This window comes from Vicugna pacos, chromosome 22 (genome assembly GCF_048564905.1).
Source record: "Vicugna pacos chromosome 22, VicPac4, whole genome shotgun sequence".
Lineage (NCBI taxonomy): Eukaryota > Metazoa > Chordata > Mammalia > Artiodactyla > Camelidae > Vicugna > Vicugna pacos.
The window spans coordinates 25,751,157-25,764,905 of NC_133008.1; the positions used below are offsets into that span (position 1 = coordinate 25,751,157).

General features: G+C 44.4%; 1 protein-coding gene across 3 annotated transcripts in view; it reads right to left on the reverse strand.

Annotated features, from left to right (window-relative positions):
• Positions 1–78: 78 nt before the first annotated feature.
• The window catches only part of LOC116285086 (zinc finger protein 177-like), a 17,738-nt gene continuing 4,067 nt past the window's right edge, over positions 79–13,749 (reverse strand). For all 3 annotated transcript variants that reach the window (XM_072947642.1, XM_031689575.2, XM_072947643.1), the window contains exons 2-6: positions 12,235–12,322; positions 11,617–11,743; positions 10,867–10,950; positions 10,095–10,177; positions 79–9,494 (exon numbers count right to left, since the gene is read on the reverse strand). In XM_072947642.1, the coding sequence (XP_072803743.1) occupies positions 8,877–9,494; positions 10,095–10,177; positions 10,867–10,950; positions 11,617–11,743; positions 12,235–12,282 (960 nt within the window). In that variant the 5' untranslated portion in view covers positions 12,283–12,322 and the 3' untranslated portion in view covers positions 79–8,876. The remainder of the gene's footprint in view (positions 9,495–10,094; positions 10,178–10,866; positions 10,951–11,616; positions 11,744–12,234; positions 12,323–13,749) is intronic.

The window sequence follows — 13,749 nt, forward strand, 5'->3', positions numbered from 1 at the left end:
GATACACAGATGGAAAACAAAGGAGTATTTTTACAGCCTCTTCATATAATTGTGAATAATCTTGATACTGCACCAGAATTCACAAGGGGTCATTTATTTCTTAAAGACTAGTTGCACTGTCAACTGAAACCATTATCAATAAACTTGCCATACTCTGTCACAAACGAAAATCAATTTCAGGCTGACTGAGACCTTAAACGTAAAACCAAATATTAAGAGCTGAAGAAGATAAGAAAGCCAAACATATTTAGAATCAAGAATTGGGGAAGGATTTCTTAAATGAGACACAAAAACTCATCCCATAAAAGGAAAAGGCTAATAAATTTGACTAGACCAAAAATGCAGAATCACTGTCCGTTCAAGACACCATAAAGAGAGAGGGATATTTACAACCCAAAAAAGAATTGGTATCAAAGATAACACACTCCAGAATATCATAGGGAAATGAATAAGAGACAGAGGAAAAATTAGCAAACACATGTCAAGGTAATTCCCAAGGGGAAACTCAAAACTACCCTATAATTATAAAGAGATGCCCATTCTTATGAGTAATCAGCAAAATGCAAATTAAGACAATGAGATATATTTCATGTAAAATACAGAGCAAATTTGAACATAAAGACTGTACACCCAGTGAGTTCATTTTTAGAGTAACTACTGCATACATGCAATGGGAGATGTTCAAGGGTCTATGGCAGCATTATTCGTAAGGGATAAAAGCTGCAGACAACCCAGGGAGGCCCATCCACTGTAGACTGGATAAATAAGTTGTGGTATATTCATACAAAAGACCCTTATGCAGCAATGAAGTAAACTAACTACAGCTACATGTGACATAAATAAATCTCAAAACTGTGAGCAAAAGTAGAAATGTATAAACATGCTATTCATTTATATAGTGTCTTTCTTTTCTTGATTCTTAGTAACTTTTTTTTGAATAATTTAAGAATCACCAGAAGTTGCAAAAATAGCACTGAGTTCCCATGTACTCATCACCCAGCTTCCCCCAATGACAATATCTTACACAACCATAGTACGTTATCAAAATAAGAATGCTGACATCGCTATAGTATGATTAACTCAAGCACAGCGCTGTAGTATGATTAACTTATCTGGATTTCACTCATTGTTCCTTGCATTGTGGTTTGTTTTTTCTTGGTGAGGGACAGATAATATAGTTCTATGGATAATATATAAGTAATTAGTAAGTTCTATGACATTTTATCACAAGTATGGTAGGTTTGAGTAACCATTCCCAGATCAGAATGCAGAACTGCTCCATCACCACAAACAGACCCTCATGCTAGCCTTCCCCCAACCCTTGACAGTATGTTATTCAAGGAATTGATAAATTAAAAAATCGCAATAGTTATTTCATGTTGAGAATAATCATGACAGTCCCATACCTGGGTCTCCTGAGGTAGAGCAATCTTCTATCTCTCGGCTTGGTTGTTGGGTACACATTTATTGTTTTTTTTTAACTGTATGTATACATGTTCATCAAATCTTCTATTTCCAATTTTTTAAAAAAATGCAGAACAGAAACCATAACTATTAAGGTGGTAGAAATTAATCCAGTATATTAAGAATCACAAGAAGAAACTAGATGGGTTTACAGATTGAAAGACATTTTCATATTGGATTTGGGGTGGGGGGGGTAGGGGTGGGGATCCAGCTACATCCTATTTACAAGAGACACGTCTTAAGTACACAGGAGGTTTAAATGAGAAGGAGGGAGAAATATATAACAGACGGATACTAACAAAAGTAAACTAGCATGGCTTTATTAATAATACCAGACAAAACTGACCTTCAATGAAATCTGGCTCCTTACTCTCTCCCATTTTTCTCCTAGTTTCTCCTGAACCCAGTTCAATCAGGCTTTTGTGGACAGTATATCACACAATCAGCTTTGACAAGGTTATCAATGACTCCCATTGATATCTTGACATTTACTGTCAAATCCAGTCAGAAGGAAGGAAGAGGGGCTGGGGAGGGAGAGTCAGACCTCAGCACAGTCTAGCCAAGTTTGGGCCCGGCCAGTGGGGGGTTCTTGAACCACGGCCATCGGTAGAAGAGCCCTATAACCTGCAGGAATGGGCTCTCACCGTCACTCCCGGCTGTGCTGAGTCACTGCTAGGAGTGGTCTTAGCCCAACCCTAGCGGGTTCCAGGAGGCTCGGCACCCAGGGCCACCAGGAAACTAAGCCCCCTTGCTGGTTCCCCAGGGGGCAGGCTCTCGTGGCCGCCACATCAGCAGAAACTGTACTCAGTGGGGAGTGATCAGTATTTCCTGAGGGTAGTTTTTTTTTAAATTCCTGATAGCTCCCCCACCATGAAACTACAATGAGGACTTTTTAAAAAAGAACATTTCTAATTTGACACAACATTGTAAAATGATTATAAATCAATAAAAAATGTTTAAAAAGAAAAAGAAGAAAATTTAAAAAATAAAAATAAAAACATTTCTCATGTTCCATGAGTCCAGATGTAAGCCATTTAGGGCTGGTACAGCCACTCAAGAGAAGCCACTCAGGAGCAAGGAGCCTAGTGTGCTGGCTGTGCTATCTCTGCCTGTGGCTTCTGCCTACTTGCCACAAGGTGACCTCCTTCCAACTCCAAGCACTGTATCTAGTCTCCAGGCAGAAAGGAGGAGGAAGGACCAAGGACAAAAAGTGAAGATTACAAGCCTGGGACTGTCCCCTTTCAAAAGCTTTCCCAGAAGCCTCACCAGTGGCTCTGCCTGCCAGCCGTGCACCAAGGCTGTGGGACATCCCTTCAAAATAGACAGAGAGAGCTGGGTTTTTTGGGTTTTGTTTTACTGCAAACCTTACCAAGTTAAGCAAATTCCAGGTTCTGAGAGTAAGATGAGAAGGAGAATGGAAGAGGCAGCCAGCAGTGTCTGCATTGCTGGGCCATCAAAGTCCCAGCATGTGCCAAGGAATCCATCGCCTACAGATCAACTCTGACCACAAATATCTAGCTTGAAAATGAAAAGCAAGACAACCGAGAGCCCCCAGGGCGGCTTCTGGAAAACATATTCCCCAAATAACCCAGGAGTCCAAGATGTCATCAAAATGGAAAATACGACACTACTGAGACCTGAGCCGTAATAAGGAAAATGATGACCAATCACAACTGGTTCAGGAGCTGAAAGGGCATTCAGAGTGGTATGTGTGGCTTTGAGTATTTATATGAGGGAAGAAAAAAACAAAGAAATTAATGAGCTGGGGGTCTGCCCGAAGAACGCAGCATAAAGGCAAATCCACGTTCCCAACAGTGGCGTGGCCTCCCGCTCAGAACGAGTTATCTCGTGCAGATTCACACCTGCGGGCCCTCCACAGTCACTACACTAACCAGACTCTCCTGTGCGCCCCCGTGTGGGTCACACAAGGATGAGTGCTTGTGAAGGCTTTCGCAACTTTTCCTGTGGGGGAAACAAATGACAGTTTCCTGTGCAGGGAGAGACTTCCTGTCCCATCTGACTCTTCGAAATTAAATAAAGTGACTTGTCAGAAGGCTCTCTTTAAGTGTCTGTTTCCCCAGGGCTTCAGAAACAAGAGTTTAAAAAAATTAATTTTAAAAACTAAATTTTGAATCCTTAACAAAGGACATTTGTGGGGAGAAATTTGAATATAGGTTGTGTGCTGATAACACACTTCATGTTAAATTTCATGAGGGGATCAACCATATTTTTATTAAAAGAGGAAAATGTCTGTCAGTAGACATTTCTCCTCGGGTAGCTCGTGTTTCCACATTTGTTACTCTGTCCTGGACCATGTCTTTGAGGATGTTTATACAGCAGACATCCTCAAAGCAGAGGACAGGATGGTTTCTAGGTTTGACCATTGTAAGAAAATGTCTCCCCTCAAGGGCAAAGACCAGGCAGCTCATTAGGAAAGCGGGGGGCTCCTCAGCTGTGGCACAAACCCACTGCACATGCAGCAGCCACGTGGGCTGCCTCACGCCACCCCTGTGGAACTTGGGGGTCCAGGGGAATTGACAGAAGCATGAAGATGCTGCTTGCTGCACTGTCATGAAGTCCTAGGTCTCTGACCCCAAAGTCTGGTGTCTTTGGCCGACATCCAACAAACTGTGGCAGGCTAACTTGTTAGCTTGGGATTAGGGAAAATTCTCACATCTTTCAGTCCCTGACAATGTCCTTGTTCTCATGCCAAATGCTAAAGAAGTCTTGTGTTTGTAATGGCTCATCCATAAAAGAAAGTTCTGCACAAGAAAAACATAAAACAACTATCAAAAAATGTTGACACTGATTCATCTAAGCGAAGGCAGGGACTTTGGGGGAATTCCCCCAACTAATTTTTGAGGCTAGCATATCCCAACCACAAAGGAACAGGATGACAGAGGATGACTGCAGGCCAATCTCACTCGGAGATGCAAAAACCCTACCTAGCAAACTAGGAACAATGACGTGTAATAGTTATGTGATGGCCAAGCTACCCAGGAACGCAAGGCTAGTATCACAGTGGAAAATCAATTCAAGTAATTCACCAGACAAACATGTTAAAAAAAAAGTCACATGTATTCATTCATTCATTCATTCAACAAATACTAATTAAGTGCCTATTGTGGGTTCTACCATTGTTCTAGGGTGGGGTTCAGAAATACATCAGTGAACAACTATTATCATCTCAGGAGATGCAGAACAGACATTTGATAAAAAGGCAACATCTGTTCAGGAGAGAGAACACTAACACCCTAGAAAAGAAGGGAGCTTTCTTATCCTGAAAAAGATACCTACAAAAACGTGACAGCAGACACCACACTTAAAAGAGAAAATGTGAAAAGGATGCCCTTTAAGATGAAGGGCATCTTCATCTTAAAGGGCACTTTAAGATGGGACCACTTCTAGTCAATATGGCTCAAGCCTCAGCCAGAGACAGGCAACGGAAGTACAGGAAAGTTGTAAGGACTGAAAAAGGAGCAAATCAAATCTGTCTGTACTTTTAGATACGATTATCTGTAGAAATCCTCCGAAGACCTATGCATCCGTTATTAGAGTAAGAGTGTAGCCAATGTGCTACAAGCAAACTCAACATGCATAGAACATTATCTGTGAGGACCAACAGGATGTGTATACCTCTAGGCCTTCTCCAGAAATCTCACACCCTGATTTAGGTTGAAGTATCCGAAGCCTGTAAAAGGAAACTCTTCGATGTCTCCCAAAAAGTCCAAAAAGACTGCTTGAGGACACTGGAGGAGAAGCGAATTAAAAAGTGTGGCGCTGAAACTGTATGAAGAGGAGGAAGACCCTGAAAGAGAAGACCTCGTCAAGATAAACACCCCACCTGAACCCTGATAAACGAGTTAAGGAGTGTCACATTCCTTAGCTCATTCATTCACTGCAAAAAGGATTCATTAGCTGAACTCTAGCCTTCGACAAAATATACAGTTATCTCCCTCTACAAGGAACGCCACAACTGCAAGGATGACTTCAAAACTGAGTATCGTGAGTATCTCCCACCCCTGGGGATGGAGGCTGCAGCTACGTTATCAACATGGGTGCACAATGGAAGCACCTTTCATAAGAGCTTTGGTGAGCTGTAACTTACACACTGTAAAACTCAACCCATTTTAAATGTACAGGTCAAGTGATTGTTCATTAACTTACTGAGTTTTACAACTATGAGCATGAACCGGTTTTAGACCTTTTCCGTCAACCTGGTAAGATCCCACAGGTCTGTTCATAGTTAATGGGGTCCCCCCCACCAGCAGCCCAGGCAAACACTAAACTACTTTCTGTGTCTCCCTTTGCCCATTCTGGATACTTTGGAGAAATGGGATCAGACTGTATGTGGTCCTTTGTGACTGACTTCATTCACTGAGCAAGGTTCATCCATGTTGTCGCATGTTATGAACATTTGTGTGCAAGTCTTTGCGTGGACGTATCTTTTTATTTCTCTTGGGGTCAAACGGTAAATGTACATGTTTTAAGAAACAATCAGTTTTCAACATGACCCCACATCATTTTAGGTTCCCACCAGCAATGTATGCTCCCTGAACTTTGGAAGCTGCATTTCCTGGTCCCCCTTTTCCCTCAAGATCCATATTTGTCAATAGGTTTTTTTCCAGTATTGAAGATCCAGTGTCTACATGTCGAAGTTGTGCAATTTTTTTTTTAATAAACAAACCAATGAGGCGAAGTGCTTTTGGAAAACATGAGCCTCTCAACTTTCGTAATGCAAACTCTTCACCTTAAGACAAGTATTAGCCAGCCCAACTTCTGTTTCTATAAACAGTTTTATTGGTGCACAGCCACACCCTCTGTCTACTTTCTGGGGCCACTTTGTGCCACGTGGCAGGGCTGAGTAGTTGCAACAGAGACCATCTGCCCCACTGAGCCTGAAATCTTTACTATCTGTCCATTTTCCAAAAAAGCTCGCAGACCCGTCTTAAATGGTAGGTTTAGAAATGTGAACAAAATACAAAGAGCTAAACTACAGTTTTGGAGGGCTAAGAATAGAAAGAAACATATCAGGCTAACTTGACCTAGAACATTAAATCTGTTCTGCAAATTAACCCCAATGCAACTGCTTTGCGTTTATAGCTGTGTACAAAGCTCCTGTACAGAGCACCGGGAAGTCCACTGACCTACCAGGTCACGTGGACGTGGCCAGGCATGAAGAGGGGGAAAAAAAGAAGCCTACATCCTTACAGGGATGTTTACTTGGGTTAAACAACTGCCCGGGCTTCATGTCAGGTTTGTTTTCTTTTCCTGTCAAATTGCTACTTCTGTCATGCAAGACAAAAGCATTTCCATTTCCACAGTTTACAGCTCTGTCAACGTGGGGCAAAATCAACGTTATGGAAACACTGGGTGATGGAAACGTTTTCTATCCTGATGCAGGTGGTGATTATAGGGGTGTATACACTTGTCAAATCTCATCAACCTGTACATTTAAAATGGTGCACTTTATGTGCAAATTAAGTTTTGAGACAGAATTATAAAATTAAACATAGTTTTAAAGAGAGATATTCAAAGAAACAATTGCCAAAATGAAAAAAATATATTTAAAGATTTCTTTTTGGGTCTTGGAGATAGGGAATATAAAAAGAACAGATGGGGGCAGTGGGAATAGCTCAGTGGTAGAGCAATGCAGGAGGTCCTGGGTTCAATCCCCAGTACCTCCATTAAAAAAAATAAAGAAGAAGAAGAAAAAAAAGAACAGATATATTTAATGATAAAATCTTTGATTCACAATCAGCAGACTTCCATTTCATGGAGTTCATCTACTGACTTTGAACATAAATTATGTGATTAAAGATGTAAAGATTTTGAATTAATGTTGATTCATTATGTTGCCTCATTGTAGCCTGTCTTTTCAAAGTGCTACCCATTGAAAAGGAAAGTACTATGTTTATGAATCTATTTGGAAATGTTCAACAAAATTTAGTAGAATTTTTAATATACATTATCTCCAGCACTCAAAAACATCAGAAATATATGTCTACAAGGAAAAATATATTTTTAATATATTAGCATTCAGGATACTTTTTTAAAATTATGAAAAAAATGAAGTGCCTAGGAAGACATCTGATATGTGCCAGACCTCCACAGAAAAATACATAAAACTTTACAGAAAGACATTAAAGAATGCCTCAATCAATGCAGGTACTGAGCTCACAGCCTGAAAGATTTAATGACAAAGATGTTGACTCTACCGAAACTGATGCAATGCGATTCTAGACATGATACTACAATGATTTTTTTTTTTTTGTGGAACTCTGCAAGCTTATTGTTAAACCAATACGGAGAAATAAAAGGCACAGAAGAGACAAGTCACGCTTGAAGAAGAACAAGTTGTAGGAACGTGCCTCTCGGGTACTAAAAAGAAAATAAGGCATATAAGTATTAAAGATGGTGCTGTGTTGACGCAGGATTACTGAATGGAAGGCCCAGAAACACAAAAACATGCACACAAGCAACTTATGGGACCTGGCTGTCTGATCAGAGTTCTAGGAAAATTGGTTATCTGCCAGGGAAACAATTAAGTCGGGGCCCTCCTGACACCACATATAAAAATCAACAATGGATAGGAAAGTATTTTAGAAGATATTTTTAGACAGATATTTTAGAAGATGAGAGAGTAGAACGTACTTATGACTACACGTTGTTGTCCCAACACAATGAGCCAGGGGGAGGGTGCAGCTCGGCGGGAGAGCGCGTGCCTCACATGCACGAGTCCTGGGTTCAATCCCCAGTTACCCTGACTGAAAAAAAATTTTAAATTAAGCCCCAACACAATCAGCCAAGGACAACCAGGGACAAAACCTAACAGTCTGACAGAGTCAGGTTTACCAGTTTGTTGCCAGCAAGGGAGACCACATCCTGAGGAACCACAGGGCGTCCCACCAAACAAAGACAGACATTGAAATCCACATGAAGTCGTGTTTTGAAAGCCTTCAACAGTAAAGCTGACTCTGTAAGTTAAAATACATCTAACAGATATCAGACAATATTTAGAACTAAACTAAAACCTTAAAAACCTTAAAAATCTTAACCCATGTAATGCAGCCTAATGGCGTACTTGGAGGGAAATCTATGGCCTTAAATGCTTATATTCAAAAATGCCGACTGAAAATTAAGGAGCTAGATTTCCACCTTCAGGGTAGAACCCTGATAAAAGCAATCCTACATTCTTAATGTCTTCTTTGCCACTCCGAGTTTCCTGGTGCAGCAGCTTTAAGCCCCAGCAGGAGGCCTCCTACAATGCAGAGGTCACAGAGTTGGTCTCATGTCAGACAGATGAGGCTTTCCTGTGTCTCTACTCCTGGGACTTGTCTTCCCTGTGAGTTCCCACATGCTTCCTACGTGCTGGGTGACTCCTGGGAAGTTCTCCCACAGTCTTCGTACGGCTACATCTTCTCCCTGGTAGGTGCCCTCTTGTGGGCAGTCGGCTTACAGCTCCTACTGAAGGCTTTTCCACAGTCACGGACTTGGTGAAGCTTCTCCCCAGTGTGGGTTCTCATGTGCATCGTCAGACGGGACTTCCTGCTGAAGGTTTTGCCGCAGTCACTGCACAGATGGACCTTCTCCCCGGTGTGCACTCTCCTATGTACAGTCAGGTTACTGGTCCTGAGGAAGGCCTTTCCACAGTCACTGCATTCATATGGTTTCTCCCAAGTGTGTGTCCTCTTGTGTTCCGTGAGGCTCAAGTTGGATCTGAAGGATTTCCCACACTGGCTACATTTATACTGTGTCTCTCCAGCATGAGTTCGCTCATGTGTCATAAGGGATGAGTTGCGACTAAAGGCTTTCCCACACTGAGAACATTCGTAGGATTTCGCACCAGCATGAGATCGCACGAGGGCCCCAAGGGATGAAGGACAACTACATGCTTTCCCACATTCTTTACATTCACTGCCTTTCGCTCCTGTGTAATTTGTCTTGGGCAAAATCAGGTCAGGATTCCTTGGGATGGCTTTTCTACGCAGATTGTATTCATGGGGTTTCTCTCTGGGTTGAGGTGGTGCCTGTTGAGTAAGGGATAAGTGGTGACTAAAGGCTTTCTCACTTTCCTTGCACTGGTGGGAATTCGTCCCCATAGAAAGTGGGTAAAGAAAGTAAGTTCCCACATTAGAAGTTGCTACCATTTTTGGAGCACAGGTATTGCTTCTGCCCTGAGTTCAAACTGAGTAGGGGGGACTGCCCTGCCACAGGGTTCCATCACAGCAGATTCATAAGGCTTCTTATGTATAGATTTTTTCCCCCTGATAGTTGTTTAAAACAAAACTGAGAGAGAGGAGGGTATAGCTCAATAGAGTGCATGCTTAGCACGCTTGAGGTCCTGGGTTTGATCCCCTGTACCTCCATTAAAAACAAAAATGAATTATGTGTCAATGTTCACCATCTAAGTCATATTTATAGACATGCTTACTTCTGGACCTCTTCATGAATAGTTTAGAATGTTCCCCAAATTCATGATACCCACAGGCTCTCCTGAGACACAACTTCTCTTGGGTGAAGGCCACTGGCCCCAGGTGTCTCCCCGAGCTGTTGTGCTGGTCTTTGGTCTCCCAGCCATCCCAAACTTCTAATGTGGAGAACTAGCAATGAGCCCCCACAAGCCTTACCCCCTTCCTTCCAGGAAATGGTTTTCCCCGAACTTTATTCTGCTTTGCAGTGGTCTCCTGGGTTTTAAGTTGAGAAGTCTGGTCTGAAATGAATCAGAGGAAAAAACCTTTAAGATCTCAGAGAAATAAATGCTGAGATAAAAGTGATTTAAAAAAAAAAAAGCCAGGCCCCAATAGATTTTTTTTTTTATACACTGGAGAAGAACAGGAGAAGTCAATGTGACAGGGGAGAATGCAGCAGCAGTTAAAATGTGAAGAATTCAACAAGGAAAGGAACAGGGGTGGAAATGGCAGGTGACTTGCTAAGAAACAATTTTGTTGAGAACGAGATGGCTGTGAACAGTCTGAGAGAGGACACTAGCAGGCAAGCGAAGTTTGGGGACAGTGGGAAAAGGGGCAAATAATACACATGGAATGTTCTGGAAAGAAGAAGCAGGACAGAGCTTCTTCTGAGAGCAAAAGTGGGAAAAAACAACAAGGATTTACTGTACAGCACAGGGGATGACATTTGATATTTTGTAATTACGTACAATGGAAAAGAATCCCAAACAAAAGAATACACATATATACACATATGTATAACCGAGTCACTTTGCTGTACACCTGAAACCAACACAATATTGTAAATCAACTATACCTCAATTTAAAAAAAAAAGTGAGAGAGAAAAGAGAAAAGGAAAGGAGAGGAAGGGAAGCAGAAGCTTCAAGGGAAAACTCACCCCAAGTGGCCTGAGATAATTTCTCAGAATGGAACTTCTTCCCCAGGGCTCACCTGCACAGGTGTCTTGGAGAACTCTCCCCTTCTTGGCCCTCAGGTCCTCCGGAGTGAGCAGGCTGGGCTTGCGGAGGTGATACCCTGCACACGGGAAAGACACACAAGGTAGGGGGTGTGCAGGGATGAAAAGGGAACCCCACTCCCACACCCAGAGTGAAGCCAACACCTTTAGAAGATAGGCACGTGTCACCCCACAAGCAGTAACATGATGGTACCCAGGGCCCAAGTCTGACTACCTCACACGATGCCCCACAGGGACCAGGGACCCTCAGACCCAAGCTCAGAGACACACTTCAGGGGTGCCATGAAAGCTTCCAATCTTGAAGAAACCTGAGTTGGTGCAATGGATGACTCTTCAGACACAGAGCTAGGGGTTGGTGACTGCAGCCCACGGGTTAGCCACTTGCTTTTTTTTTTTTGCCACCTGCTTTTTTAAATAAAGTTTTATTGGAACACAGCCCTGCCAATTTGTTTACACACCGTGTGTGGCAGCTTTGGCGCTACATCAGCAGCACTGAGTAGCCGCCACAGAGACCCGAGGGCCCACCGAGCTGAAGCATTTCCTCTCTGGTCCCTTAAAGAAAAGGGCGCTCACCCCTGCTCTGCACTGTTGCTTCTTAAGGATGCACCGCATCTCCTTCTGTGTCACCCTCTTCCCAAGACCAAGGACAGTTCCCGGAACACAGAAGGTGCTTGAGAAATGTTTGCAGCAAAAACCTAGGAATAGAGGAGGCCGGCCTCACTCACCCACGGAGGCCAGGTTCCTGTAGTTCTCCAGCATCACGTCTCGGTGCAGGATTTTCTGAGCAGGGGCCAGCAGGGCCCACTCCTCCTGGGAGAAGTCCACTGCCACTTCCTGGAAGGTCACTGGGTCCTACAACGTCACAGACATCCAGGCTCAGCCAAGGCCCATCCCCATCGCTGTGGAGCTCACGTCAGCAATCTCACCCAGCCCTGGCTATGTATTAGCTTGTCAACACCTGGTTGAACATTTCTCTCCAACTAGTCTGTGAACGTATCTGGTCTGAGTCCCCTAGTCAGGTGCCACACAGCCCTGAGCTCACAGTGGCCCGGGAGGTACACTTGGTAAAGAGTAAGTGATGGCCCCGAGAATCCCAGACGATCTCATAGCCTTTCTTGGTTTTCTATCACAGCCCATAAGTGATCATCGAGCTAAAGAGGACTGAAAAAAGTTCACAAATATTGAGGTAGTGAGGGTATTCTCTGGGAAGTCCGTTGGCCACCATTAGAGGAAGGGTGGGGACAGGTCCTGGTGGGGTTTGAGGCTCCGGGCCACGCGAAGGAGACACATCCACCCTCAGGGAAGGTTAAGGCCGTGTTGGAAGGCGGAGGACTTCCGGTTACCTGTGACCAGGTTGGCAGCAGCCCTGGAGCCATCACTTCCACCTCCATGTTCCCCTCTGGAGACAGGTCGGGTCTTGAGCTGGCACAGCTAGAGGACAAGAGAGGAGCCGTGAGACAGGCCATGCCTAGGCTCCACGCGCACAAGCCTGGAGGCTGCCTCCCATGACTCACAACCTTGCACGGAAGCAAAACACAAGCCCACTCGCCCACAGGCAGATTTCCTAAAAGGCCAGGGAGGTCCCGTCTCTCTCACAACCAGAAAGAGGGCCTGTGGGCCTTGCTGCCCGTGTGGAAGGCTGTCAACTCCTGTGACTGTTCAGGGTACCCAAGCTTCAGAACAGTTTTGCAACTGCCCAAGTTTATAACTTAAAAACAAGGAGTAATGTTAATATTACCCCCTCAATATCTCAAACCCTAAAAGGTGCCGACGCTGATGCAAGCAGACTTGGGGGCTCCTGAGGTTCCACTCCCACCTTGTCCTGGCCTTTGGAAGCCCTGGAGGAAAAGGGTCTCAGGAAAATAGTGGCCAGGGCACGATCTAGCTCGGGGAAGGTGCTCACGGGGGAAGAAGGCCCACGTGGGAGGGACGGGAGCCTGGTGACTGGGGTGGAAAGTGGGAGGAGGAGGGGTGCAAAGAGACCAGGGTCTGGGTCAAGAGCAGGGCAAAGGAGCACCTGGAGTTTCACCTTGGGACTGGCTCAGCAGAAGAGTATTCTGTTTCTGTTTACATTTTTAAAGCTCATATTGGCTGCTGTTCACAGGCAGAACTGGGGAGGGTGAGGACAGAAGCAGGGGGCTGGTGAGGGGCGGCAGCAGGACCCAGGAGGCCCTGGAAGAGGCCAGGAGCAGCAGAGATGGTTCCAAGTGGTTAGCATGGTCTACATATTGGAGGAAACATCAAAGGATTTGCCAGGGAATTTGACTGGGGTGGAAGGGAGGATGGCGGGACATGCAGCCATGAAAAGGGGTAGAGAAACCAAGAAGGATCCAGTTTTCATACAGACAACGTTGAACTTCACACCTGAGCCCTGTGGTCCTCGAAAACAGTAATGGGTAAGAAATCCCCCCAAGAATTTGCGCCCCAGGAAACGGCCAACTACAGCAAAACACCCATCCTCACGCAACTTAGGTAAGACCCATGGGGACCCCTTTGTTTACCTACGACAAGGCCAAGCAGAGACGGTCCAAATCCCTAATATTTGTTTCCTGCATGAGTAGCTGAACTGCCTGTCCCCTCTGAACCACCTGGATGAAACTTCACCAAACTCTATAGTCGCCCTTCTCTCCTCACTCCCCCACCCCCGCCGCCACCCCACCTCCACGCCCCGGGCTACTGAGTATTGGCCCAAACTTGAGGTTGGAAACTGGCGGTCTTCCCTGACAAACTACCCTATGCCTCACTCAGCATCCCAATTCCCAGCCAGGTTTTACTTCTTCCTAGCAAAGAAGTGCCTGATTGTGGGGGGTTAGGTATAGCTCAGTGGTAAGAGCGCATGCTTAGCATGCAGGAGGTCC